The sequence below is a fragment of the Eublepharis macularius genome, chromosome 5 (assembly GCF_028583425.1).
Source record: "Eublepharis macularius isolate TG4126 chromosome 5, MPM_Emac_v1.0, whole genome shotgun sequence".
In the NCBI taxonomy this organism is placed as follows: Eukaryota; Metazoa; Chordata; class Lepidosauria; order Squamata; family Eublepharidae; genus Eublepharis; species Eublepharis macularius.
The window spans coordinates 88,269,015-88,296,851 of NC_072794.1; the positions used below are offsets into that span (position 1 = coordinate 88,269,015).

Genomic DNA, 27,837 nt, shown 5'->3' on the forward strand with positions numbered 1-27,837 from the left:
TTACCATCATTTCTGGTAACTACTATTGGGTATTCAGTGCATTTTTGTCACAACAGCATGTAAACAGGGTAAGGAGCATTGGGATACCCCTTGCTCAGGCAAACATGTGTCTGAAATTTTTCTGTTGACTGTTGCTTATTCCATTCAGCTCTTTTATGCTTGAGGAAAAATTCGTACTTATTTGAAAATGTTGTGTAAGTTTTACTGTCAGAAAACCAGCTTGCTCAAGGTGCAAACTTGATAATGCTGAATATGATATAAAATGGACACACTAGTACTACAGTGACTGTATGAAAGGGAACATTATTGAAAGATGGTCACAGAATGACTTTGAGAACACACAGGTTCTGAGAGAACACACCGGATCTGATATTTTGGTCCAACTATAGTTTAGTAGCCCAGTTTTTCCTTTAAAAGATTTATGTTGTTTACAGAAACTCTTACTTTTTCAATGTTTTTGTTCTTCAGATTTCTAACAATGTGTACCAGACACTTTGGTAGTGTTGTAGCTCAAACTATTCGAACACAGAAAACTGATCACTTTCCAGTGTTCCTGATTATTATGGGGAAACGATCTTCGAATGAGGTGCTGAATGTAATACAAGGTATGGTATGTTTTTATTGGAACAAATTTCATAGCAGAAAGTTGAATCACTGTGTTTTCTTGTCTTTTTTGTTTTAATTGTCTGTTACCTGCGGGTCATGTTCTTTGTAAAATGTCTTAAGCTACCATGGTCACCAGGGAAAGGCTGCACAGAAGTATTTTAATAAATAAAGTTTTGCTACCAACTTTTAGAACATGGTTCTAAAATCAACCTTAAAATCAAACCTTAAAACCAGAAAGTACTTTTAATTTAAATCTACTTTTTTGGGCATCCCTTACGAGCAAGGATTTTTCAATTGCTGTCCCACTGTTCTGGAAGCTCAGTTGTTCTCTCCCAGAAGCTAAATCGTTCTCATCCTTTGAATTTTTTGATGGCTATGAAAACATTTTTTAATCAGCTTGTCAGAATTGGCTTGCCAGTTGAGCTGAGCTATTTGCAGCTATCGTTCTTTGACATTATTTTGTGGTTTTTACATGATTTTATTAATTTTATTTTTAAAGTATGTCTCTTTTTTATAAACTGCTTTGCTGACATATATTGCAAAGTAGTAGCAATATACAATAATATAAACTAACGTCTAATACAGCACACTATCCATTTGCAATGATTGCCACTTGTGTTGAGCAAAAATGTATTGATGAGGGATACTTTTGTCTGTTATAGTAAGTGAAAAAGATTTTCATAAGTATGTAAGAAAAGTAAAATTTAGTCATTAAAACCATTTGGACTTATTTTTAATGCTAACTGGGCGGACCTAGTTTATACTTCTCAGAAACTGAAAAGAATTACTAAGTTGGGAACTGATAAATTTTGTAAAGCAAGAGCTTAGAAATAAGAGCCTATGGTCCCAAATTTTAAATCTCCTCATGAGGAAGGCAGAATGTATAGGTTTTTATGTGATCAAATTTCAGCTTTACTCTTGAAGCTGAGTTTGTGATTTTAAAGAAGGCATCATGTCTCAGTCTAGTCTAATTTAAAAGAGCTATTTTGAGGATTAAGCAAGGTAAATAATGTAACCAATCCTGAAAGAGGAGGAAAGGCGTGTGTGTGTTTTAAGTTGTCAGCATTAAATAGTTTGCAAAATTGATAATTTAGAATTCTTTAAAATCTTGAAAGCTTAGTGATTTTAACCTGGGATTTGCATAAGCCTGTCTGCATGCATTTAAGGGCAAATTGGTCCAGTGTGTTAGTAGTCTGAGTTTTTTATCATATTTACATTCTTTATACTTATTCATAGATATATAATTGTTAGAGTACCTTCCTGTAGATAGCACATTGACATTTAGTACCACACAATCAAAGATTCTGTGATTGTGCAAAATAAGGTATTTTTATATCTATGACATGGCAAGCACAATATATCTCCAGCAGTATCCAGCAAAGTCTCACATCCAGTAGACTGGGGATGTATAGAATTTTCTGTATTTCCAGACTTGTATTGGGAGAGAGGCAGTGTCTCCCAGAAATATAATTCTGGAAAATTAATATGCCACATGGTCCAAGAATAGGGGATTTCCTCCTTTATGCACTTTTAACAACTGTTCAGTAGGGCTACAAGAGGTAAGGATTTCTAGGGACTGCAAATGAAAATTCAAATGAAAATGTATTGAAGAATTTGGGTAACAAACCCTTTTCTCTAAAAGCTCTTTGAATTTTATACTCTCTATTTGAAGGTATTTTTTAAATTTAGTTAAACTAACCATCTACATAAAATCAATGGCTGCGAAACATAGTTTCTTGGCTAGCAATTCCGGTTTTTATGTTTTCTTAGATAAAAAATTCAACAGAAAGCATCTGTTATAAGTGTAGGAACAAATATTTTGTTTAGGCTTACATTGTTGAATGTAACTTGTTGAAATACGTAGAAACTTTTTTAAAAAAGCATTTTTTTATTGTATTTATTTTTAAAAACAGCAAAACAGGTATTCTGTTTGGATTAATTCTAGAATGACATTCTGTTTTTTAATAATTTTAATAATATGGAGTTCAGCTATTGTTCTTTGTTGCTAGGTAACACAACAGTGGATGAGCTAATGATGAGGCTGATGGCTGCAATGGAGATCTTCAGTGCTCAGCAGCAGGAAGACATAAAGGATGAGGTGAGAGAGGGACATCACTGCAGACACATAGTAGATTTAGACTAAAGGCCTTTCCAGACAATTAAAAAAATATGCGATTCCATCTTTAGTGTTATATGCTCATTCAGCATCAGTAGTGTGGTGCAGAACTAGATGCTAAGGAGGCAGAGCTTCTACACCTTTTAAGAGTTATTGTAGAAGAGAAAGTGTTGGCAGGTGGTCCTTGAAGGTGTCAGAAAATCAGCTTTTAAAATAATTATTAAACAAAATTCCATTTAACAGCTATTAAAAGATGTAAGGAAGTAGAGCCCCCTTTTGTATCAGTCACTTACTAGCATGATACCATACCTTTATGGCAGGGTTCCCCAATGTGGTGCCTGTGGGCTCCATGACATGTGGTGGTATCTCCCCTGGTGCCTACCAAACTTTTTTTAAAAAGTAGGTGGAGCCACTGTAAAGCAGGACTTCCTTTTTTTTCTTTTTTTTCGGACCCCAATTTTATTTTTGATTCTAAGATTTACAACAAATCATATTGACATTTTATATGAGTTACAAATAACTGAGAATGAATTACAGATATCAAGTCATGTTATCGGAGCCAATTAAACATACTAAGTTTAAGCTAACACAACAAGCTGCAAATGAGAGAGATATGAGCTGTAACATTCTACTAATGTCAGTATGTACTCCACGACAGAACACTGCACACAACAGAGAGTAACCTTAGATATCTTATACTGTTAAAATAGTTCAATTTCATGGATATAAGAGTTTCAGGTAGACTGGGTTTTGAGGTAGGATATCCTCTTTGGTAATGTACTCAAGAAATAGGAGCCATTTCTCAATGAACCCAGTTTTTTAGGGTAAATTTCAGATTGGAGAAGACCATTTGAGATCTTTTTTTCCATTATCAGATGATCCTATATTTTCAAATACCATGTGGTATTTGGAGCAGATTGTGACTTCCATTTCAAATACCATGTGGTAGTCGGAGCAGATTGTGACTTCCATTTTAGAGCAATTGCTGGTTTTGCTGCCACTAAGAAGCTGATGATTAATTCACGACTCATTTTTGGTATAGAGATATCTTGCTAGTGATTTAGAAAAATAAGCTCAGGAAGCAATGGAATTGTATGTCCTGTTATTTTAGTTATTTGTAAAAGAACTTTGTTCCAGAATGCTTTGATATACGTACAGCTCCACCAAAAGTGTGCATAGGAACCTACCTCCCCACAATTCTTCCAACAAGAGGTGACCATGAAGAAGTAATTATTGCTAGTTTCTTGGGGGTAAGGTACCACCTTGTCAGCATTTTATAAGCTTGTAGTTTGGTGCTTATGTCAGAGGAACTGAACAGTAGTTGTCCACTGGTCTTCTGTTAGGGTGATGTTGCAACCATGTTACCACTTCAGTTGATAACTTAAAGGTTTTGGTTCTTCTATATGGAGTAATATAAACCTTTGTGATTAAACCTTTGTGCTTAGATTCTGAGTTGCTCAGCAATTGTTCCAAGTCTGATTCAGGAGTACTCAGAAATTTTGGGATACGTAGATAGTTTATCATATTGTAAGAAGAAGTATCACGGAACTTTCTGCTGAATTTTTTGTTCCAATTCAGCTTTTGCTAAAATACCCTCCTTTGAGGAAATATCAATCAAGCGTGTGATCTTAGCTTGTCGCCATATCGTGGGTACAGCAGATGCTTTGTCTGCAGGAAACCATTCTTGGAATATGAATAAGGAAAATGGTGATATTTTCGGGGCCAGTTTGGACCTAAGTGAGTCCCACACCCTAAGCATGGCTTTAAGAAAAATGTTTTGTTCAATCAAGATTGGATGAGAGTGCTGACTGTTCTATATCACTTCTTGAATGGTCATGGAAACAGAGTCTTTATCCAGTCAGCTAGATCTCCTATTTGCAACATTTGTACTATGTTTGAAAAACATACTGTTTTATAGTAGGTGGCGATATCAGTATAATTTAACACATACACATCCCTGTGCTTTGCATAAACGTAGTGTATTGAAGCCAATTCTTGGTCTTTTATGAGGCCACAGGAATTTATTAATTGTGAATTGCCACTGTTTTAGTATTTTGGAGGGTATAGCAGTGGGAATAGCTCAGAATAGCTCTCAAAATTTCAAAGGTGCCCAGAGGATCAAAAAGGTTGGAGACCCCTGCCTTACGTAGTGATCTTAGCCTTGCTACAGTGAAAATTACTGCCTGTGACTTGCTGTAAAGAAAATAAGAACAGATGTGCATTGTCATGGTGGAGGTGAGAGTATATAACTTTCATTGAACTAATTTTTTAAAAATTAAAGTCCATGAAATGATACAACATATTTAAGGGGATAGTGCTGCTTTTGCAGGTGTTTATTGAATATTAGATGGACTAGATGAGCACTGATGTCTGCAGCAAAAGAGTGTTTGTTTGTAACCCAATAAAAAGTAGTAATTTAAAAATTAAAATTAAAGAGGCTCAAAATGGCATGGGAAAAGAGTAGTTGTGCTCCTGTCACCAGGTACTTGTGATTCACTCTCAAGGAACCATATTCTTTCCAGCACTCTTAGTAGCAATAGATGCATTTTGCCAAAGACAAAATACAATGAATTGGTCTCTATGCACCATTGGCAGAGGCAGAGTCTTTTTTACCTTCTGCTTTTACCTTCTGCTTTTACCTTCTGCTTTCCCCAGCAGCTGCCTGTAAATACAAGGCTATGCTGGAGTTTGGCCATGTGGTCTATAAGCCATACTTACATGGGCAGTTGCAATGACGATAAAGAAGTCATCTGGCATAGAGTCCTCTATCACTAGAAGAAGGCTCTTTGCACTTGTGCAGGCCTAGGAGCCACCCATTACTTTTGCATTTCTTAGTTTTGCTTATGAGTTTAATTTTACACTACAAGAAAATTACCATATTTTTTTCTTTTGTACCTTTAAATTATAGATGGGAAAACAAACATACTTTAATGTTTTTAAAAGGCAGAGTGAACAAAACAGCCATTTAAAAAACCCAACAAGTTACTCACTACTCTGGAGGTCTCTTTGTACAAAATAAAATGTGCGAGTGGAAGTATAAAATTTTCTTATTGTCAGTGTTTCAGTCACACACAAAACCAGACACAAGCCAGTGTGATGTTTATCTGTTACTCTATAAATTGAGAGTGACATTTGAAAGTAATGAAGTACTTAGTTAGGAATTTGTAATAATAGGTGTGTTGCCATTCAAGATTATTGTTATCGTGGGAGTACAGACATTGATTGACAATAATTCACTAAATACATTATTGAGCCATTTAACTCTTGTGTCTTGTTAGTACAAGATTTACTGATTATATTGTATACTAATCTGAGTGTATGCTGCCTGCATGTGTATCTACTACATTAGATTTCCCCTTCCTTTCCACTTATTTTACCATAACTCATTGACAATGAAATTGACTTTAATTCATTTCCATTCTCAATAAAAAATTTAATGATCAGAGTTATATGATTAAAACCTGTGGCATAATATAATGAAATTATTATTGCATTTTAACTTCAATATGTTAGGAAAATAATATGCATTTCTTAAAAAAAATCCTGAAAACAACTCAGATTGTTAATCCACTAGGACCTTTCCTGGTGCTCTTAAAGGCCAATCTACCCCTGGATCTAGTGATCAGTGGGCACAAGATTGTGGATCTTTCCTGTGTTCCTTTTCCTAGAAGTCTGTTATAACCCCAGGAAAATTGATTCCCAGGCCATGAGACCCATGGGACTTAATAGCTATGCAGGTCAAAGACCTGTGCTGATGGGGAGTGGACGGGTGGCAAAATCATGCTCTTCTTCCTGTTCCATCCAATTTACCATCAAGCTCTCATGGTAGCTACTGGTATGCTTAAATTTCAAAATAATAGCTGCAACAGTCTCTCCTCACTCTATCACATGTCTGAAACATAGCTGAGAGTAAGTCCCATGGGGAGATCCATGAGGCTTGTGTCTCAGTGAAGGTAGGCAGAGAAGTACCTACAGTATTGGGATGCTAGCTAATTGCCACAATCAGACATCGCAAGAAGCAGAGGTTTGAATACTGCCTGTTGCTATGCTCATGTGTGCCCTTCCTCCTCTCATACATGAAGATCAGTTGAAGGCTTCCTGGTTTGAGAAGCCTTGAATTAATCTTGAAGTCTCCAAGACATCTGAATGCAGGTACCTGGACAAATGGGAGGCTGGTTCTCACAAACTAGGGATGCTTGAATAAACAGAGTTGTGCTTACCGTAACTACTGTTCATTGACGTCTTCTGTGCAGACACACATGGGGACTGCGCCTGCGCAGGCCTGCTGACCGGATTTTTCTTTCTAGCAAACGTCCACTAGGGGGCGCACGTCCGACCCAATGCGCATGCGCGGCCGTTTCCCGCCCGAGCGACATTGGGCGACGTCGCCCCCTTTCCCCTCAGTTTCTCCTTTGCCGCCGAATGCCTTCACATTATCTGGAAGAACACAGCGGGGTAGGAGGGAGGGTTGTGTGTCTGCACAGAAGACGTCAATGAACAGTAGTTACGGTAAGCGCAACTCTGTTTTCACTGTCCGTCTTCTGTGCAGCCCCACATGGGAGACTCACAAGCCACTTACCCAGGAGGCGGGCATGTGTTCTCACCGAAAAAGAGACTGAAGCACAGCATTACCAACAGCAGCCTCTTTCCTTTCCCACACATCTAGTGCGTAATGTTTAGCGAACGTGTCAGAAGACGACCATGTTGCGGCCCTGCAGATGTCTTGCAAGGGCACGCCCCTAAGGAAGGCCGCCGAAGCAGCCTGTGCCCTGGTGGAATGAGCTTTTAGTTCCAAGGGGCAAGGTAACTGAGCATGCGAGTAGCAGGCCCTAACAGTCTGAGTAACCCAGCGAGAAATCGACTGGGCTGTAGCAGCCTTTCCCTTCCTGGGCCCATAATAGCACACAAACAGTTGTTTGGCACTCCTAAACTGTGACGTACGCTGGAGGTAAAATAAAATAGCCCTTCTCACATCCAAGGAATGTAAGGCCCTTTCAGAGCTACTGGAAAGGTCAGGAAAAAAGACAGGCAAGACAATGTCCTGCGAGGTGTGAAATTGAGTAGACACCTTGGGCCTAAAACGAAGGTCCGGCCTGAGAACCACCTTATTTTGATGGACCTTCAAAAAGGGAGAATCCCACCTCAGGGCAGCAAGCTCGCTAACCCTGCGGGCAGATGTAATGGCAATCAGGAAGGCCACTTTACAGGATAACCATTTTAAATCACAGGTAGCCAGTGGTTCGAAGGGTGATTTCATAAGTCCCGTCAGCACTACCTGCAGTGACCATTGGGGAACAATTTCCTTGACTTGTGGAAACATATTATACAACCCTTTCAAAAAAGACTTCGACAAACTGTGGGAGAACACCGTCTTCCCATCTATTTTAGGGTGGAAGGCTGAAATGGCAGCCAAATAGACTTTAATAGAGGAATTAGAGAGTCCCCCATCCTTTAGGGACAGGAGGAACTCAAACACAGAAGACAACTGGCAATCCCAAACATTAACTTCGGTGTCAGCAGCCCAGGCCTCAAAACGTTTCCATTTAGCTGCGTATGACCTGCGAGTGGTGTCCCTACGGGCATTCAGCAAAATTTCAGCTACCCTGTCAGACATCCCCTCCGTCCCCGAATGTGCCAAGCAGTGAGGTTGAGTTTGGGTAGGTCGTGATACCAAACCCCTTTGTCGGACAGAAGGTCCGGGTTCAGTGCGAACCGATAATATGACCCCTGCGAAAGCTGCATGACATGTTGGAACCATGCTTGTCTGGGCCAGAAGGGGGCCACCAGAATTAAGTGCGGCCCATCCCTCTGGATTTTGCTGACGACCCGAGACAGCAGTGGGAACGGAGGGAAGGCATAAAACAGGTGCCCTGTCCAGCGTTTCTGGAACGCGTCCCCTAGGGAATGGCGACCTAGCCCTCCCCTGGAGCAGAATCGTGGGGCCTTCTCGTTGGTCTCTGACGCAAAGAGGTCTATGTCTGGAAACCCCCAGTCCGAAAAGATGGAGTTCAGGTAATTGTCTGCTACGGTCCATTCATAGCTGTCGAATCGCATCCGACTCAGCGTGTCCGCGATGACATTGGTGGTGCCAGGAATATGGACCGCCTGAATGAACACGCCTCTGTCCATGGCCCAGTTCCAGATCCGAACGGCCTCGTCGCAGAGGGCCTTGGATGTAGTTCCCCCCTGCTTGTTCAGGTAGAACATCGTGGTGCAATTGTCTGTGAGCACCTGAACTGCCTTCTGCTGCAGCGTGTCTGCGAAAGCGATAAGGGCATAACGGACCGCTCTCAATTCTAGCAGGTTAATATGATCTTTCCTTTCCTGCTCTGACCAAATCCCATGTGCCCTCAGGGCACCACACTGGGCTCCCCATCCTACCGTGGAGGCATCAGTCGAAATCGTGATCTCGGTTTGGATGGACCCAAAAGCAACACCCCCAAGGAGGTTAGCCTCATCAAGCCACCATTGTAAGGCCCGGATAATCCCTCTGGGGATGGAATATCGTTTATTCTGGGACTCGTGTTCAAAATCATGAACCGATAGGAACCACAGCTGGAGAGGTCGCATGTGCAACCGGGCCATAGGGGTGACAGCTGTAGAAGAGGCCATGAGGCCCAGTAGCCTCTGTATAGCCGTTACGGATTGGAACCTGCACTTAGATAAAAGGTTCACCATCCTGCCAATCTTTAAAGCACGCTCCCTGGGCAGAAAACCTCTGTTAACGCCACCGTCCAGTTCCATACCGATAAACAGTATCCGTCTGGACGGGGTAAGGTTAGACTTTTGTAAGTTAACCAAAAGTCCTAATCTGGAGCAGGTGAGCATCACAGTATGAATCTGGGCCAGGAGTGCATTAGCAGAGGGTGCTGCTAGGAGCCAATCGTCAAGATAGGGGTAGATGGTACAACCCCGTTCCCTCAAATAAGCCACTACCACAGCCATACATTTAGAAAAAACTCATGGGGCTGTTGAGAGGCCAAAGGGAAGTACCTGGTAACGGTAGGCCCTATTGTTACACAGGAACCTAAGGTATTTCCGATGATCAGGATGGATGGCAATATGGAAATATGCATCCTTGAGGTCCAGGACAGCGAACCACATGTCCGCAGGCATTAACTGGAGGACTGTGTTCAAGGTAAGCATCCTGAACCGCTTGACGAGAACGAATTTATTCAGTTCCCGGAGGTCTAAGATGGGTCGCACACCTCCATCCTTTTTGTCTACCAGGAACATCCTGGAGTAAAAACCTAAGAGGGGGTCCTGAGGGAGCACCTCCTTCACAGCCCCCTTCTCCAATAGCGCTATAACCTCAGCCTGTAAGCTATCAGAAGAGGATTGTAATGAGTGGTCAGGAAGAGACAACACTGGGTAAACATCAAACTGAATTTTATATCCAACTGTAACGATTTTAAGAACCCAACTATCGGACGTAATCTCCGCCCATGCAGAGGCAAACTGAGCCAATCTGTTCCCAAACACGACAGACTGTTCGAGCTCTAGTCAGAACTGCTTTGGCTGCGTTGCTGACTCTTTGGCATCGTGGGCTTGCGGACCGCGACGAGGGCGGTAGGTAGGCCTCCGGCGCTGGTAAGAACTTGGTGGTTGGAATGGCCGGTAGGAACCATAGCGTGGATACGGCTGGTACCGGTGCTGTCGTCCACGATAACCCTGGGCAGGGCGATACTGGCCACGATTCTCGGTGGATGGCCTGGTCGGGAGAATGCCATAGGAGCGGGCTGTAATACGATCTTTGCGCTTCTGCGACAGGTAGTCATCTGTTTTGGTAGAAAACAGGGATTGCCCCTCAGACGGCAGGTTCTCCACCTTATTGCGTGTCTCCACCGGCAACGCAGTTGTGCGGAGCCACGAGTGTCGGCGCAGGACGACGGAAGATGCCAATGCTCTCGCAGAGGTGTCAACCGTGTCACGGCCCGCATTTATTTGTTGCCGAGACAGTCTCAGGGCCTCATTGAGGATCACCTTCGCCAACACTCTCTGGTCTGCTGGGAGTTTTTCCATGAAGGCCGCCATGTGGTTCCAAAGGAATATCTGATACGCCCCCATGATGGCTGAATAGTTGGAGATTTTCAGCGTCAGGGCAGCAGAAGAGTATAGCTTCTTGCCCAAAGAATCCAACTTCCTGCTCTCCTTGTCAATGGGCACCGCATAGGAACCCTGGCGTTGGCGGGTCTGCATTTCCTCCGTAATGAGGGAAGAGGGAGGCGGATGTGCAAAGAGGTATGCACAAACATCATCCCGTGTCTTGTACAGGGCCTCCAGCTTGCGGGACGTCGGGTACACAGAGGACGGCTTTTCACAGATGTCGTGGATGATCTCCACCAAGCCTTCAGTGAATGGGAAGGCAATAGTTGGAGGGTTCCCGGACTGGACATATTGAAGAATTTTGTCCTTTGGCTTAGGATCTACGGCCGATATCTCGATGTCGAGAGAACAGGCCATCCTGACCATCTGTTCAGAGTAGAGTCGGTAGTCCTCAGACGGCGACACACGACCGGTTCCAATGATGATGTCATCCGGAGACGGGTCAGATGGAGGACTGGGACTCGGGCCCTGGTAGGGTTCAGCAGGATGGTAAGGTGAACCGTGTCTGGGAGAACCATAGTGGGAGAACTCACTTCGAGTGTCACCCCAATACTCCCTGCCAAATGATGGAGAGCTGGCATACAGGGAACCCTCTCTGTCAAATGCAGCCCGCGGGAGGTGGTAACGCCGGTCCTCACGGTCCGCATAATCACCCGCATGCCACTGCTGGGCCGGAGGTGGCGCGTCGGGCAGGTCATCATCATCATCAGACGAGTGGTGCAGCGGAGGCGACAGGTGCGGCGACGGAGTCAAAGGCCTCTCCCAGAGGACCTCATCTGTTTGGACCGAAGCCGATTGACTGTGCTTCGACTTCTTCTTGGACTTCTTGCCGCCCTTGTCGGGCGAAACCGGATCCGAGCTTCGGTCCCTGCCAATCGAATCCGACGTCTTCGGATCCGACCGAGTGCCCGTCTTTGGAGCGAGGCCGGTGCGTGCCGACTCAGCAGGCATCGGAACCGATGGAGTCGGAGCCGATGGCGGATCTGACGGCTTGGGAACCGACCCAGCTGGGATGTTCGGTTCCGATGACGTTCTCGGCACCTTCGGAGCCGGCGTGAAGGTCGGTTCTGACCTCGACGGGGACCTGGAACGGTGACGTTTCCGAGTCGGATCCGACGTTGGCGCCAAGGGCTTGCGACCCGACACGGAACTCGCAGCCCCCTTCGGATCCGGGGTTAACTGCCGGGCTTGGCGGCGATCCAGGGAGCGGGAACGCGAAGCGGACGCGGCCTTTTGAGATCCCATCTCAGGGGGGGTGTCACCCGTCCCACCAGCCGGTGGCGGCCCCTCTGGGGTAATGGGAGCCCCCGAAACCCGCATTGCCCGTCTCCACAGCAAGGCGTTCAGCCTATTAGCCCTCTCAGCCCTGGCCTTCGGGGTGAACCATTGGCAGTGCTCACACTTCCCAACGATGTGCCCCTCGCCCAGACACTCGAGGCAAACAGAGTGACCGTCCGTCCTCGTCATCTTAGTGGAGCAGTTGGAGCAGCGCTTGAACAGCGACTTCTCAGACATCTTCGATCTTCACAGGATCCTCACAGGAAAAGTTTCCTCACAGGCGGACAGCTAGATCTTTACCGGTCGGCGGCAAAGAAGAAACTGAGGGGAAAGGGGGCGACGTCGCCCAATGTCGCTCGGGCGGGAAACGGCCGCGCATGCGCATTGGGTCGGACGTGCGCCCCCTAGTGGACGTTTGCTAGAAAGAAAAATCCGGTCGGCAGGCCTGCGCAGGCGCAGTCCCCATGTGGGGCTGCACATAAGACGGACAGTGAACCCACTGGTTCAGTCTGCATCTTATTCTCTGGTTGTGAACAGAAATCTTTTGACAATAGGTTTGATAGTTTGTTCGGTTTTTGGTGTTTGGCAGGTTGTTTCACTGTATTCCTTACAAACCATGCAGTACAGCACAATTGTTTTTTATGTGCAGTCTCCAAGACATTTGTGTCTTGGAGACTGCACAGGAACGCTGCGCAGGAACGCTGCCTGGAAGGCCCTGGAGAGCTGCTGTGCTTCACAGCAGGCCAAATTAGGCCCCAAACAGGTCCTGTTTGGCCTGAAGTAACATCATTGCACAGCCTGGGAGTGCACATGTGCTTTGTGTGCATGTGAACACTACAAGACAGGTGAGTGCCAGGTCTCCGTAGTCCCAGCAGGAGGGTAAGGTGACCTGGCAACCCTAGCTAGCCTGGCCCTATAACTAGATAGGCCACAAAGGGAGTCGTAGAGGCCTAGAATAAAATAACCTTGGTGAGGGGCATAAAACAATAGAATTACATAGTTATATTGCCATGTGTAGATTAGAAGAGCTATCTATCTCATACTAATGCATTCAATGCACCAAGGCCTAGATACAGGGAGTATTTGAGAATGGCAGGAATGTCTAACTTCATAAAAACTAGTAATATTATAGATGTACTAGTGGAGGGCCAAAAGATATTTAGATGTGTGAGAAACTTGTAATCACTAATTCTACATCAATTAACACAAAAGGTATCAAGAATGAATTTGCTATTTTTATATGTTTTAAGAAGATGTTTCAAATATGTTTCAAACCTCCCATGCCCAGCACCGACGCACTCCCAAACATTTCAGCCCTAATCTGGGCCAAAACGGGCCCAAAATGGCCCAAAATGGCAATTTTGGGCCCGTTTCGGCTCGGTTTGGGGCCAAAACAGCCCAGATAGGGTCAGTGCCGGGTGGGGGAAGCCTCCCCTACCCAGCACCGACCCAGTTCCAACCATTTCAGCCCTAATCTGGAACGGGCCCAAAATGGCCAGTTTTTGATATTTTGGGCCCGTTTCGGCCCAGATTTGGGCCAAATGGGCCTGGATCAGGTCAGAGCCAGGGGGGAAGCCTCCCCTACCCAGCAGCAACCCAGCCCTGGTTGTTTTGGCCCCAATCATGGCCCAAAAGGGCATTTTTGGCCCTTTTGGGTGGGCCTGGATCAGGGCCAAAACAGCCTGGGCTACGCCAGCTCCGACCCAATCTGGGCCGTTTCGGCTCTGATCTGGGCCTGAAAGGCTCAAAATGGCCACTTTGGGCCATTTTGCGGCATTTTCTGCTGGGATTTGGGCCGAAATGGCCGGGATTGGGTCGGTGCTGGGCAGGGGAACCTTCCTCCTCCTGGCACCAACCCAATCCCAGCCCTTTCAGCACTGACCCGGGCCAAAATGGTCCCAAAATGGCAATTGATACAGTAAATGAACTAGAGGCCCCTTGGCCGTCTTCAGGACCCATATTAGATCATTTCAGCCCTCTTTTCGGGGAAGAGGTGGACAGGATTCTGCAGGTGGTACGGCCTACCATGTGCCCCTTGGACCCATGCCCGTCATGGCTGTTGAAAGCCAGTGTTGACGGGCTTCGGGATTCCTTGGAGGTGATTATAAACCTTTCCTTGAGCTCTGGGGTTTTCCCCAAGGTGCTGAAGGAAGCTGTGGTACGGCCTCTTCTGAAGAAATCATCATTAGATCCTGCTGACCTGCTCAATTACCGACCGGTTTCCAACCTTCCATTTTTGGGGAAGGTGATTGAGCGGGCGGCAGAGAAGCAACTGCAGAATTTCCTGAAGGAGACCTTGGCCCTAGACCCCTCCCAGTCGGGTTTCCGCCCGGGACATGGGGTCGAGACATTGCTGGTCGCCCTCACAGACGATCTCCGCAGACATCTGGATCAGGGCGGATCAGCACTGCTGATTTTGCTGGATCTATCAGCAGTATTTGATACGGTTGATCATGAGCTTTTGACCCACCGCCTTGCCGATGTGGGGATTCAGGGGACAGCACTGCAGTGGCTGGTCTCCTTTCTCCATGATCGGGGACAGAGGGTGGCACTTGGGGAGAGAGTGTCATCTCGTAGGCCACTGGTATGTGGTGTGCCACAGGGAGCGATACTCTCTCCATTATTGTTTAATATCTATATGCGCCCCCTCGCCCGGCTGGTGCGGAGTTTCGGGCTTGGGTGTCACCAATACTCGGATAACACCCAGCTTTATCTGCTGTTGGACGGGCGGCCTGGATCGGCCCCTGATGCCCTGGAGCGTGCTTTTGAGGCTGTGGCTGGTTGGTTGAGACAAAGTCGGCTGAAATTGAATCCCACGAAGACGGAGGTCCTGTATGTGGGTAGTGGGGAGATGGCTTTGGGACCCCGGCTTCCTACACTTGATGGGGTAGTACTTACACTGGCCCCGAGAGTTAGGAGCCTGGGGGTGATTCTGGATTCCTCCCTGAAGATGGAGGACCAGATCACTGCAGTTGCCAGGTCTTCCTTTTATCATCTTCGGCAGGCCAGGCAGCTTGCCCCTTATTTGTCTCCCCGTGACTTGACTACAGTGGTCCAAGCAATGGTCACCTCTAGGTTGGATTACTGTAATGTGCTCTACGCTGGGCTTCCCATGGGCCTGATCCGGCGGTTACAGCTGGTACAGAATGCAGCAGCACGGGTCATTGCTGGAGCACCGGTGTGGGAGCATATTACACCGGTGCTACGCCAGCTGCATTGGCTGCCAGTGGAGTACCGAATCAGGTTCAAGGTTTTGGTGTTAACCTACAAAGCCCTACGCGGATTGGGACCGACGTATCTGAGGGACTGTCTCTCACCTTATGAGCCCCAGAGGACTCTCCGCTGTGGTGGAAAACATCTTTCAAGTGTCCCTGGCCCTAGGGAGGCCCGCCTGGTGTCGACCAGGGCCAGGGCCTTTTCAGTCCTGGCCCTGGCCTGGTGGAATGCTCTGTCTTGCGAGACAAGGGCCCAGCAAGATTTGCTTGCATTTCGCCGGGCCTGTAAGACAGAGCTATTCCACCAGGCATATGGTTGACGCCGGGCGGTGCCCCCCCCCCGTGGAGGGGGGGTTAAACCATCGCCCCTGTGCAAACACAGAGGCACGTATGAACTACTATGCAGTATGAACTGTAATATTTAATGCTTTTAAATGTTTTTAATGTATTATTTAATGCTTTTAAATGTTTTTAATGGTTGGGTGATGTTTGTATTTGTTATCCGCCCTGAGCCTGCGAAAGCGGGGAGGGCGGAATATAAATATAATAAATTAAATTAATTTTGGCCCTTTTCCTGTTGTGATCGGGGCCGGAACGGCTGGGATTGGGTCGGTGCTGAGTGGGGGAACCCTCCTCCACCCAGCACTGACCTGGTCCTTGCTGTTTCAGCCGTGATCTGGCCCAAATGGCTGTTTTTGGCCATTTGGGACCCTTTTTGGCCGGGATCAGAACCAAAACCACCAGGATTGGGTCAGTGCCTGGCAGAGGACCCCTGCCCTGCCCAGCACTGACCCAACTTGGGCTGTTTTGGGCCCAATCCAGGCCGAAATGTGCTCAAAATGACCGTTTTGAGCTATTTTGGGCCTCTTTTGGCCTGGATTGGGGCCAAAAGGGCCCTGATCGGGCCACTGCCAGGTGGACAAACACTCCCTGTCTGGCAGCAGCCAAATCCCGGCCATTTCGGCCTGATCTAGGGGTGTGGCATATGCTAATGAGGTATGCTAATGAGTTCCTGCCGCTCTTTTTCTACAAAATGACCCCTGCACAAAGCACAAGGCAAAATGTGAGAACAAAACAAAAAAAACCCTATAGCTGTTAGCACTACATACCACAGTAATTCCTTAGGAAGCAAACAAGTTGGTCTCAAAGATGTAGCAATCCAAGTCTCTGGTCAAGATTCCACAAAGTCAAGCAGTAATCTCAAAGTTGGGAACCTCAATGTCCCTCTCACAAAACGAGCCAGAAGCAGAACAATGGGGCAAGGGCAGTTGTCAGTTGCAGACACCCACCACAAGCTCAGACTCCATGTTTTTAGTAGCCAATTTATGCTAGTTGAGGCCAGAGTAGCTCAGGCCTGACAGCCAAACCGGTCACAACTTGCCAACATTACCTGAAAAATAGGTGTCTAGTACAAAATGGAAGTGTCAAGTCTGCAGCTTTTGGCACATGACCCAAATCCACAGGTGCAAATTTGATTGCCAATTAACTCACCAAAAAAAAGTTCAGCTATGGAGGCTCGACTTGACACCAGCTAGAACAGCTTATCTTATCTCAAAGACAGAAGTGAAAGTAGCTTGCTGCTAGCAAGAGACAAAGAGGCCTCTCAAGGGGGGAGAATTTATGTTCGAAACGAAGCCTCTGAACTAACTCTCAAGAAATGGCTTCTCATACAAACTGAACATAGCATTTTTTCTTCACAAGACAAGAATTTGAGTCTCTCAAGCAGCTGTTGTTTAGAAAAGGTTCTGAAACCCTATAAATATGACAAGCTAATCTGATAGAGAGCTTGCTCTTAGAAGGGGCTCCTTTCCTGTAAACTTCATATTTTTCGGTAAGATACTTTTTTGGACTAATGTAACTGCTCTCCTTTAATGATCTATAATAGATGATATGATTCTCTATGGATTGAGCTGATATTAAGAATACTGAATAATTATTTTGTAATAATAAAGACTTAAATTGGAAGCAGAGGCTCCATAATTGTATTACTTGTGTACAATACTTGATAGCGAACTTAAGACATTATCTGTGGTGTGCCTCTTGCCAGGAGGTAAATGATTTGATACAGGAAAGCTAACTAGATGCTCAAGACTTCTTAAGAACATACCTATACCTAAATCAGCCCTGACCAGGGTCATCTAGAACAAATGATACTAATGGTCAATTAGTTTGAATTGGCAGCATCTTTGCCCATGCACTGTTCTGGGAAGACTCAGTGCAAACTGGTTTGCCAGTCATTTTTGACTGCTTAGCATGAACTGAACAGACTGAATGATCAGCTCACATCTGATTGCCACTGTAAAATATAGTAAGTTCAGCAGTCAAATGTGTTTGTGGCTAAATTATCAGCATCTGTACCACAAACCAGGATTCTAAAATTTGGCTTGTGTTTGGCTCAGAGATCAAAAATTGTACAGTAGTTTTCTAAGACTGAGATGCTTAGGATGGCTTCTCACTTTTGTAGGAGCAATATAAATTGGATATGAAAATGATTAATGTTTCAAGTGTTTGTATTTCTGGGTAATGTTCAAAGGAAGAGCTTCCACAGCAGTCTGCTGGTGGAGCTGTGCAAGTTCATTCTTTCACATATATCAGAACAGAAGCCTAAAAAATGGAAATGCAAGTCACCCGCACCTCTAGTTTTTAAAAATTGCAAGTGGCTAATAGGCACCATGTTTTTGGTCAAGGTTTTGCTGAATGCAAATATGTCTAGGACCCTCTGAGAAATGAGGGCAGAATCATTTTTCAAAATACTAACTAAAATTTTTTTATGCTGTCTCAGAATATGTTTCCAGGTAGCTTGTAGGCAATTATATCTGGGAGAAAAGCACAACAATAGAGCATTAATATCACAGGCACTAATTGATATCTAACAAATGCAAATTAAAACCCAAGTTAAACTTAGGGTTGCCAGCTGTGGGTTGGGAAAGTCCTCGAGATTTGGGGCATGGAGCCCGGGGAAGAATATCACTGGGGTATAATGCCACCCTCCAAAGCAGCCATATTCTCCAGGGAAACTGATCATTGTAGCCTGGAGATCAGTTGTAATTTCAGGAGATCTCTAGGCCCCCCTAGTTAAACCCAGTTGCAAAAGGCAACAGCAGTTCAATAGACATTGAACCAACATCAGAAAAATTGCAAAGGAGAAATGGTCCATGATGCTACCTATAAGCAGGCAAAACCAAAAATATTTTCACCCGGTACCTCAAGAGTCAGCAAACAGATACAGGGGTGGGAATTCCTCAAGCATCGCACGTTACCTCTGAAGGTGAGAACGTACAAAGTAAAACATCAACAAATGATGTTATCAGTCAGTCAAGTTCATAAAGGAGCAGGTGGTCATTCAGATGCCCCAGCATCACTTCTGATTATGAGAAATATAAATCACTTTATCTTTCTTTTATAATTATGTGCTAAAAGGATATGTGTAATAAAATAATGTGCACAGCATGTACTTAAGAAGAGGAGTTGGCATGTGAAACAAAATTCTTTTTTTCTGTGGCTTGCCAGTTAATGTAACTTTTTTACAAACCTTGTCTCTGATGATTTGTGTTTACATAGCAATTCCTTTTTTCTAGTGAAGACCATAATGCATTTATATGAACGTTCTTTCAAAATGTGACAATAACAAGCAGGATGCAAATTCCGGTTTCTGTTACTGCTGTCTTAGTAGCAACAGTAAGTCATCATAAACCACAACAAAATAAACATATAGTTCTTCTGAATTGGAAAAAAAAGTCAGCATGTATACTTTTCTTATACGTGGAGTCACACAAAATGGGTGTGTCTGTATAAATGTGAATAAACAAAATACAATTCCTCTGATTGGAAAAGAAATCAGTAATGAGTCTCTCTCTCTCCCCCCCCTTCTCTCTCTCTCCCTCTCTGTGTGTGCATGCGTGCTTGCGTGCGTGCGCGCATGAAATAGGGTTCGTGGTGTGCATGAAATAGGGTTAGTGGCAAACCCAGAAAAATCTAAAACAGGACTGAACCACCAGCAGCCATTGAGCTCAGGATTGCCTTTCTTGCAGGCAAAACAGATTACTTGTCTGTCGTTGATTCTCTGACTACCCAAAGTTTTTTATAGTGGCAACTCCAAATACAATAAGCTGCAACCACTCCAGTTACTCGCAAGAAAATGGAAAGAATACCAGCAAGGCTACTTATACAGCAAAGAACTACTAACACTTCTCTTAAATTATTTCTACAACTCATGCTACCACTCTCTAGCTTGCATGCTCTCCAGCACACATGCTACAACTTTCCAGCACACTCCACACATGCAATACTAGGTGTTATAGTTATTTCCTTCTGATAAAAAAGCTCCTCCTCTTTTTGGACCCAGAGGCATATCTGGTTTGGACTCAGAGACATGTATCAGAATTTTACAGGGCTTCCATTCCTTTAATTTATTTTACTTATTTATTTAAAACATTTTTATCGTACCTTATTTCCTTGGGCTCAGGGCTTTTTTTCTGGGAAAAGAGGTGGTGGAACTCAGTGGGTTGCCCTCAGAGAAAATGGTCACATGGCTGGTGGCCCCGCCCCCTGATCTCCAGACAGAGGGGAGTTTAGATTGACCTCTGCACCATGTGGTGCGGTGGGCAATCTAAACTCCCCTCTGTCTGGAGATCAGGGGGCGGGGCCACCATCCATGTGACCATTTTCAAGAGGTTCTGGAACTCCGTTCCACCGCGTTCCCCCTGAAAAAAAAGCCCTGCTTGGGCTCAACTTTAACAGCTTCCATGTTCCCAGCTGTATTGTTTGAACAAGTCCCTTTCCTATGTTCCTTTTCCTCTGCCGCCTTCATTCCATCTGGATGGTAGACCATCTCTGGCAAGAAAGGTGCATGTTTTCTAGAAATAGTTTTAAAGGTTTTTGGAGGGAGAAATGTTAGGGAGGGGGGAAATGGAGACTGTTGCTGAGAACAAAGACAAATTCTGGCAACTCAGTCCTCTGTAACTAGAACTTGTACCAAGATTTGGGCCAGATAGACAATACATTTTTAAAAACTTGTTGCAATAGGGCAAGGGGGAGGCTACGCAATTTTTAAAAAGTGTGAAGGCTAAATGGTAACTTCCAAGGTACAGTAAAAACTGATCAGACAGGCCCTAAGGCTGTTGCAGCTGATAAACGGCCTTATCAGCTGCAAGTGGTTGCAGCTTATAAGGCCGTTTCGGCCCTAAGGCCTTCCTCAGTGGTCAATTGATCACTTGTTACTTAACCCCTCTATCTTGTTCCCCTGCTTGTTTGGGTTGAGTTTGTGGGGATTCCCCCCCCTTTTTTTTCTTCCTAACTTTATTCTATGCTCATCATATTAATTTTCCATCATGAGGCCTTAGTAGGTGTTTTTCAGACCCACAACATGGATTTCCCAGAATTTTTCATCAATGTAACCACTAGTAACAGCAACAAATATTTTGGGGTTGCATGGAGCTAAGCAGTGACCAAATTTGGCTCTTAGGGAAACAGCCTACTTGGGCAACATCATGTCCCGTAGCTTTAAAACTTTACACTTAAAAGTGATGGGTAGGACAAAGGAAATGGCTGTCATTTATGAAGCCGTTTGTGTTTGAGGAGTGTAAGGTGTTAAAAAGACATGTCTGCAGTTTCATATTTGCATTTGGCTTTTAACTAGACTGTTGACTGATGATTCTAGCATTGCATGATAGGCAATAACAGAGCTCAAATTTGTCGCATATGAAACTAATGAGAAGAGATCTGTGATTAAATAATGGTATTACAATTCAACACACCTGTTCTGAGGCTCTCTTATGCATTTTTTCCTTTCTTGCCTGAGGAGGAGACTTCTCCATGGATTACAGTAACACTTTTTGACAAGTTTATACAGGGTGGAGTTCCTATGTGCTGACAGGGCCCATTTGATGATATCTTGATAATGCATTCTTCTTATTTTTGCTGTCAAAATTTATTGCTGTAAAAGCATTGACTGTTACACAGCTGGTTTGACTTGTCCATGTTTTTGTTTAAGTAACAGTAGGTCTAATATAGTGTTTATTTTTCTTGTTATGCAACATTTAACCCTCATTTCTTTAGGATAAGTCTTCATGGTAGATATATATTGTCCTACAATTGCTTGAAAAAACTCCTTTTATTTTTGCAAATCCCAGCTGAAAATCTCTATTCATTCTGACTTCCCATTAGCTGGTATTCCTTCTGAAAAACAAGCTTTTTAAAAAAGCTGTGGAAATGAAACTAACACTGACAGAAGCTTGGAGAGAAATAAATGAGACATTCAGGTTGTATACTGCAAAGGACTAATTTTCCATATCTTCCAATATGCATTAGATCCCAGTTAGTTTTTAAAGACCAGAGTAGATTTGGAAAGTTCATGTACAATTCTCCTTTTAATAAGCACAGGTTAACAGTAGGGGTGTGCAGGGCCAGGGTGATTCGGGTTTCCCAATTCGGTTTACCCAAATTGGGAAAAAGATTCAGAATACCCAATTCAGAAAGATTCAGGTTTGCTTCTTAAAGTAGTAGTAGTAGTAGTAGTAGTAGTAGTAGTAGTAGTAGTAGTAGTAGGTTTAATTGTATATGGCCAAAGGCCGTCACAATACAAAGATAAGAACAGTAAAAATAGAAATCTATCTTACAAGCATAAAATACAGTTATTAAAATAATAAAAATAAAATACAATTAAAATGGAACCTTAATAAATACCAGATAGTTATGAAAAAGTTAGGTTTCCCACACAGCAGAAACACATGGATTATGGCTGCCAATGACCGCAGCCACAGCATGGCTACACTACACACACCTCAAGCAGCCCCTCAGAACCAAACTCCCCCTCCCACAAAAAACTAACCACCCCTGCAGTAGCTGTCCAGCCACTCTCCATTGGTTTCTGTTGTGGGAATATCCAGACTCCCACAGCAGGAACCCATGGAATGTGACATCCATGGCCATAGGCATAATCCCCCTTTCAATCTACCCCCCCACCAGCCCCACAGATCCAAAGACACGCACCCCCAAGTTCCCCACCACCCCCAGAGCAGGCTGGCCAGCCACTCCGCATTGTTTCCTATGATGGGAACTTTTAAACTGTCTTTCCCAGGGCAATTATGCACAGGCCAGGGGTGCCACAGTGGAGGGCACATTTTATTTCTTGGCTTTAAGTTATACAGCATGGAAGGCACATCACAACATATCACAACAGTCTCCTAGGGCAGTAGCACCACAAGTATCCTCACATCAGAGAATCACCAACACACACACACAATCACTTGCAAAAAGATTTTATTTCTTGGCTTTAAGTTACACAGCATGAAAGGCACATCACAACATATCACAACAGTCTCCTAGGGCAGTAGCACCACAACTATCTTCACATCAGAGAATAAAAAACACACAGAGAGAAGTACTTGCAAAAACACTTTATTTCTTGGAGTTCCTGGGCTGAGGGTGGGAGACAGCATACAACAACAGCAGCACAACATTTACAACCCCCCACACACACACACACAACTATAGTGACTCCAAAGAAGCCAAACCACAGTGTCACACATCCATTCCACCCAAACCAAACTGAACTGGGGGAAACTCTTGCAACTTATTCCAGCAGAACCATTGTCATTTCCTGCAGCTAGGCTCTCAGTTCAGCCAGTGGGGAAACACCACAGAGCGGAACAGTACCTAGCCACAAGCACAACACAATGGCATTTGCGGAGCACGGTTGCAGAGGTTCCCTCCCCCCTGCGAGCTTCAGGCTGAACTGGAAAACACCTGTGAGTTAGTGTTGGGATGTAGCCTTCATCATCAGCTGGCAGTGACCCCCACCCACACCATCCCTACCTGCCCCACTCCTCCCCCACCCCTTCAACATGAACATTTTTTAACTTTAACAAAAGCAACTGTAAACAACATCAAACAACATTAAAGAACATTCTCCCTCAGCACTGCAGCATAGCTAAGTTTGGCAGCTCTGAGTTTCTTGCTGGGAGTCCCTAACCTAACCAGTCCCTATCTAACCTGTCTCTCCCTCCAATGGCAATCAACATTTCTGGAGCATGTTATTAATTATCAGAATAAATTTGTGCCCACGGGGGTCAGTGACAGTTTGGAGTCATTTTTTTCCCTGTTGTGGGAGGCGGGGAGCCAAATTGCAGGGGGCATTCCCTTTGCCACTGAGTTCCACCCTCCTTCTGCTGGACTTTTTTCTACTTCTAAAAGTTTAATGTAGGGAAGAGCGATTCCCCAGGTCCTAGACTCGCAGAGGATGCAGGCCACAAGGTGGGTTCACCTCATTCACTCTGGAAGTCCACCCCTGAGAAATCAAAGTGCCGAGAGTTGACCTTCAGGAAGACCAACTGCTCAACTTTCCATGGAAGAAGGCGAGAGCGATGTGGGCTGACAATGTCGCCCACATAGGAAAAGATGCACTTGCTCTCCACGCTCGTTGGAGGGCATGAGAAGAGCCGCTGTGCCTCGAGGGAGAGGTCCAGCCAGACTGCCTCCTTCTTGGCCCAGTAGCTCAGCAGATCGGTGGACAGCAACTCACAGGGCTCTGCAAGGTAATCCCTGACCACTGCCTCCGCCGAATCCTCTCTCACACGACTCATGATCCCAGAGGGGCCGAGGGCCCGCTGGAGCATCTCCATCTCCATGGACATTCCGGCAGTGGCCGTGGGGGGAGCCTGCTCAGAAGGGGCGTGAGAAGGACCCACAGCACTGGGTCCCTCACCCATCCCCTCTTATAACAGGCATCCCCTCTTGGCCTACCTGCGCCTCACCCGCGCACAGAGGGCATCTCTGGCTTGGGTGAGGTTCCCGTCCCGCTCAATGAAAGTGCCCTTAATGCGCGGGTAGTACATCGTCACCAACATGTATGACTCCTGCTTGAGAGGCATTAGCCTGGCAGCTATGCCATGCTGCAGCCTTCTCACGAGCGTGTGCACTGCTAGAACACTCTCTGCATGTAGTGCATCTGGGTCCACAAAGGAGGCCAATGAACTCTGGAGCATGTGCACCAGAGGAATGACCAGACGCAGGGTCACCAGGTCAGACAAGACTGCTACAGTGAAGTCCTTGACGGGCTTCAGGACCTCCACTGTCTGGGTGATGGTGAGCCAATCCTCCTGGTTGAACTCACCCACCTAACTCGCAGCATCACTCTCTGAGAGCCATGCCTGGAGTGTGGCCTGCTGTTCCACCGAGTGCTCCAGCATGGCACAGATGGAGTTCCAGCAAGTGACTATGTCAGAGATCAGGACATGCTCTGGCATGCCTGCCCTGCCCTGCTTCTGGCACAGTTTGTGAGTGGATTTCACACTGCACGAGAAGTGACTCATGAGCCTCCAACATTTCTGCAGGAGATACTGGAAGTCATGAGTCACGAGGTTCTGGAGAGGAGCCCACCCCAAGCACAGCTTTCACCACTAGGTGAAGTTTGTGAGCCGCACAGTAAATGCGCTTTTGGCTCACTTGCCACGCCTCTGCCCTCATGTTCTGGCCACCATCCATCACCATGCATCCCATGGTGATGGTGCCCTAACCTATCCAGCCATCCAACTCCCTCCTCAAGGTGGCCGCGATGTTCTCCACCGTGTGCAACACGTTGAGAACCTCGGCATGGAGCAAGGCCTTGCAGTAGCTGGCCCGGCAGTCTCCCATCCTTCCCTGCCTAACTCTGGACACCTCACCCCCACCCTGAAGGTCTTCGGGTTGCCACCAGTGTGCAGTAAGCGAGAGGTACGCATGCTGCACACTTGGGCAGGTCCAGATGTCGGACGGGAAGTGCACAGTTCTCCTGGCAACGCAGGACAACTGTGCCTTCACTTGGTCCCTGGCAGCCCTGTAAAACAAGGGCACCACGGCCCTGCTTAACATTGTGCGAGCAGGGATAGTGTACAAGAGAAAGGCATCATGGAGCAGCCCACTGAAACAGAAGTTGTCTACTATGGAGAAAGGCTGCCCATCGACTGCAATCATATTGACGAGGTGGCATGTCACACGCCGGGTCATCTTCTGGATCCCCTTTCTGGGCACAGTAGGGCCCAGCGCACCAAGCATCTCCATCAGAGAGGCTTGGCATCCCTGCCCTATGGGAACTCGTGGGGGGAGAGCACCAGAGGAGCCTGCCTCCTTCTGGCTAGATGGCAGCTGTGTGGTGCCACTTGAATTCTCCCCCCAAAGAAGCACCACCTGGTGTTTCCTGTTCAGGTGGTTCTGCATTCCAGAAGTGGAGAGCTGGTTCACATCCCTACCAAGACTGATCAGTTGCCTACAATGCCGACACTGGGCAAACTGGGGGTCCTCCGTTCTCTGGAAGTGACTCCAGATATTGGAGGTAATGGGGGCCCCACGCCGCACAGGGGAGGCGTTTACAGGCCCCACAGAAGACACCTCCTGTGAGGTGCTCAGGCCAGACACACTGTGTCCCACTCTTGGCTGGGCAGTTGGAGATGGATGAGGATGAAAGGGCTGAGATGTGGGCTCTTCCACCACACTCTCTTCCCCTTCCTCTCGCACCCTCTCCTCCTGCACAGCCATGAGAGGCCTGCTGCTGGCCTCAGAGAAAACAAGGGAGGACTGCCCAGCAGAGGGTTCCTCCTGCAGTTCCTCCAACATCCTACGGGTCCCTGGGGTGAGTGGGAGGGACAGAAAATCACACGCCCAACGTCCATCCCAGTAGACACCTTATGCTGCCCCTCCTCCAGCAGTTGGGTTTCAACCACTGGAGGGGGGAGCCTCAGCAGTAGGTCCCCACCCAGTGCCAGCCCCTGCCTCAGACACCTGGGTTGGGGGTGGCCCTCGAGCAGCTGCCTCAGGAAAGAGGGCCTTGCGAACCCTCTTCCTGTCACCAGAAGCCAGGCTGGTGAACGGCAGCAGTGCAGGGGAGGGCCTCCTCTGCTTAGATGGGGGGATAGCCGCAGCACTCCCCCTCCCCCTCCCCTCCACGCCTCTACTTACCTCTAGCCTTTCCCCCAGGGCCCCTCTCAGCTTTCTTGTCAGCCATTCTTTCCTCTCCTTGAACCTACACTAACTACCTGTTGTTAAGTTTTTAAAAAGAACCAAAAATTTACAATTTTGTTTCAAAACCTATCTACCTATTTCTAAATCTATGTTTCTTGTGGCTCTATTCCTGCTGGAGATGGTCAGTTAAATATCTTTTTAAACAACCCTGTTTATTTTTGGGAACCTAAACCTACCAAACAGCTGAATTCCTCCTCAGGAATCTAGCTGGCCCTAAACCCCAATACAAAGGACAACCTATTGCAACTAATGTGCCCTGCCTGGCTCCAAGGGTGGCTGGGCAGTGAAACCCTAGTCAGGGGAGAACTAATGGGCAGCCTGTTTATATGAATATATATATAATTTGAACAGATCCTAACTCTAGCTAATTCTTTTCCTACTGAAGCCTATTTACTGGGGAAACTACGCTTGGTTCCCTATCAATTTAGTTCAGAGGGCAAATATTCAGTGAAGGCCTAGTAGCCTACAACTAGCCGACCTTCTAAAAACACTATTTAAATTATTCTGGGAAACCCAAAGTAGAACCAAACACAGCTAAACTAACAGCACTAAATGTAACACTTAACTCTCCTGGCAACAATTGAAATTAAGCCCCAACAAACAGTAACTTTAAATTCCCTTCCCTTCCCCCCACTCAGACAAGCAAAAGCCCCCACTTCCCCCCCCCAATAGAAAACCCAGTGAGTCAGTGACTGAATCTCTCCAGTCCTGCTGTCCAGCAATGGTCAGGTAGGCAGGCAAGCAGGAATCCCCCAGGTGAAGTCCTGTCCTCCTCAGTGGCAGGCTGCTGCCAGACTGGAGACAGAGAGCCTCTCCAAGCCGCAGCAGCCGTGAGAGTCTCTCTAGTCTCTCTAGGCCAGGAACAGAATGGAAGCTGGTTAGTAATAGTAATCTAAATACTGTAAACCTTTAACCCCTCCCCCAACAACTGAAAAAAAACAAGCCCCTATCCTTTAAACCTTTAAGGCCCAGGCCCACCCAACAGCAACTGGAAAATAAAAGCCACAGCTATAAACCCTTAAAACAAAAAACAAATGCCCCAGCCAGCAACCACTCAAAGAAAAAAAAGGCCACCGCAAACACACACACACACAAAGAAACACCCCCACAAAAAAATAAAGTATTTAAAAGTAAAAAGCTTCAAATTAAATTCCCTTTCCTTAGAAAAGCTCTCCTACCAGTCTCCTGAAGTCCAGCGCTGAGTCAGTCAGATAATTCTCCTAACAGGCACAGCAGAAGTCCAGGCAGGGCAGGCCAACGCAGAGACAGTGAGACACAGGCTCTCTCTCAGATTCTCTCTCTAGGCCAGCAGGAACACAATGGAAGCTGACCCAAAGGCCAGCCTCTAATTTAAATCCCCAGCTGCATCTCCTTCCAGAAATTCCATTGGCTGGAAGGAGAATGCAGCAGTGGGACTGGACACTCCTAACTCCCCCTCCCTTCCCTGATCCCCCTCCCTCCTCCCTCTTGTATTCCTAGTTAGTCACTCACCCCTCCCAGCCTGTAAATTAGGCAGGAATC

The 27,837-nt window shown here is 46.0% G+C and overlaps 1 protein-coding gene across 1 annotated transcript in view; it reads left to right on the forward strand.

Annotated features, from left to right (window-relative positions):
- Positions 1 to 27,837, forward strand: part of FAF1 (Fas associated factor 1) — a 403,775-nt gene that overhangs the window by 300,361 nt on the left and 75,577 nt on the right. Inside the window, exons 14-15 of the mRNA XM_054980952.1 lie at positions 469 to 605; positions 2,616 to 2,704. Of these exons, the coding sequence (XP_054836927.1) occupies positions 469 to 605; positions 2,616 to 2,704 (226 nt within the window). The remainder of the gene's footprint in view (positions 1 to 468; positions 606 to 2,615; positions 2,705 to 27,837) is intronic.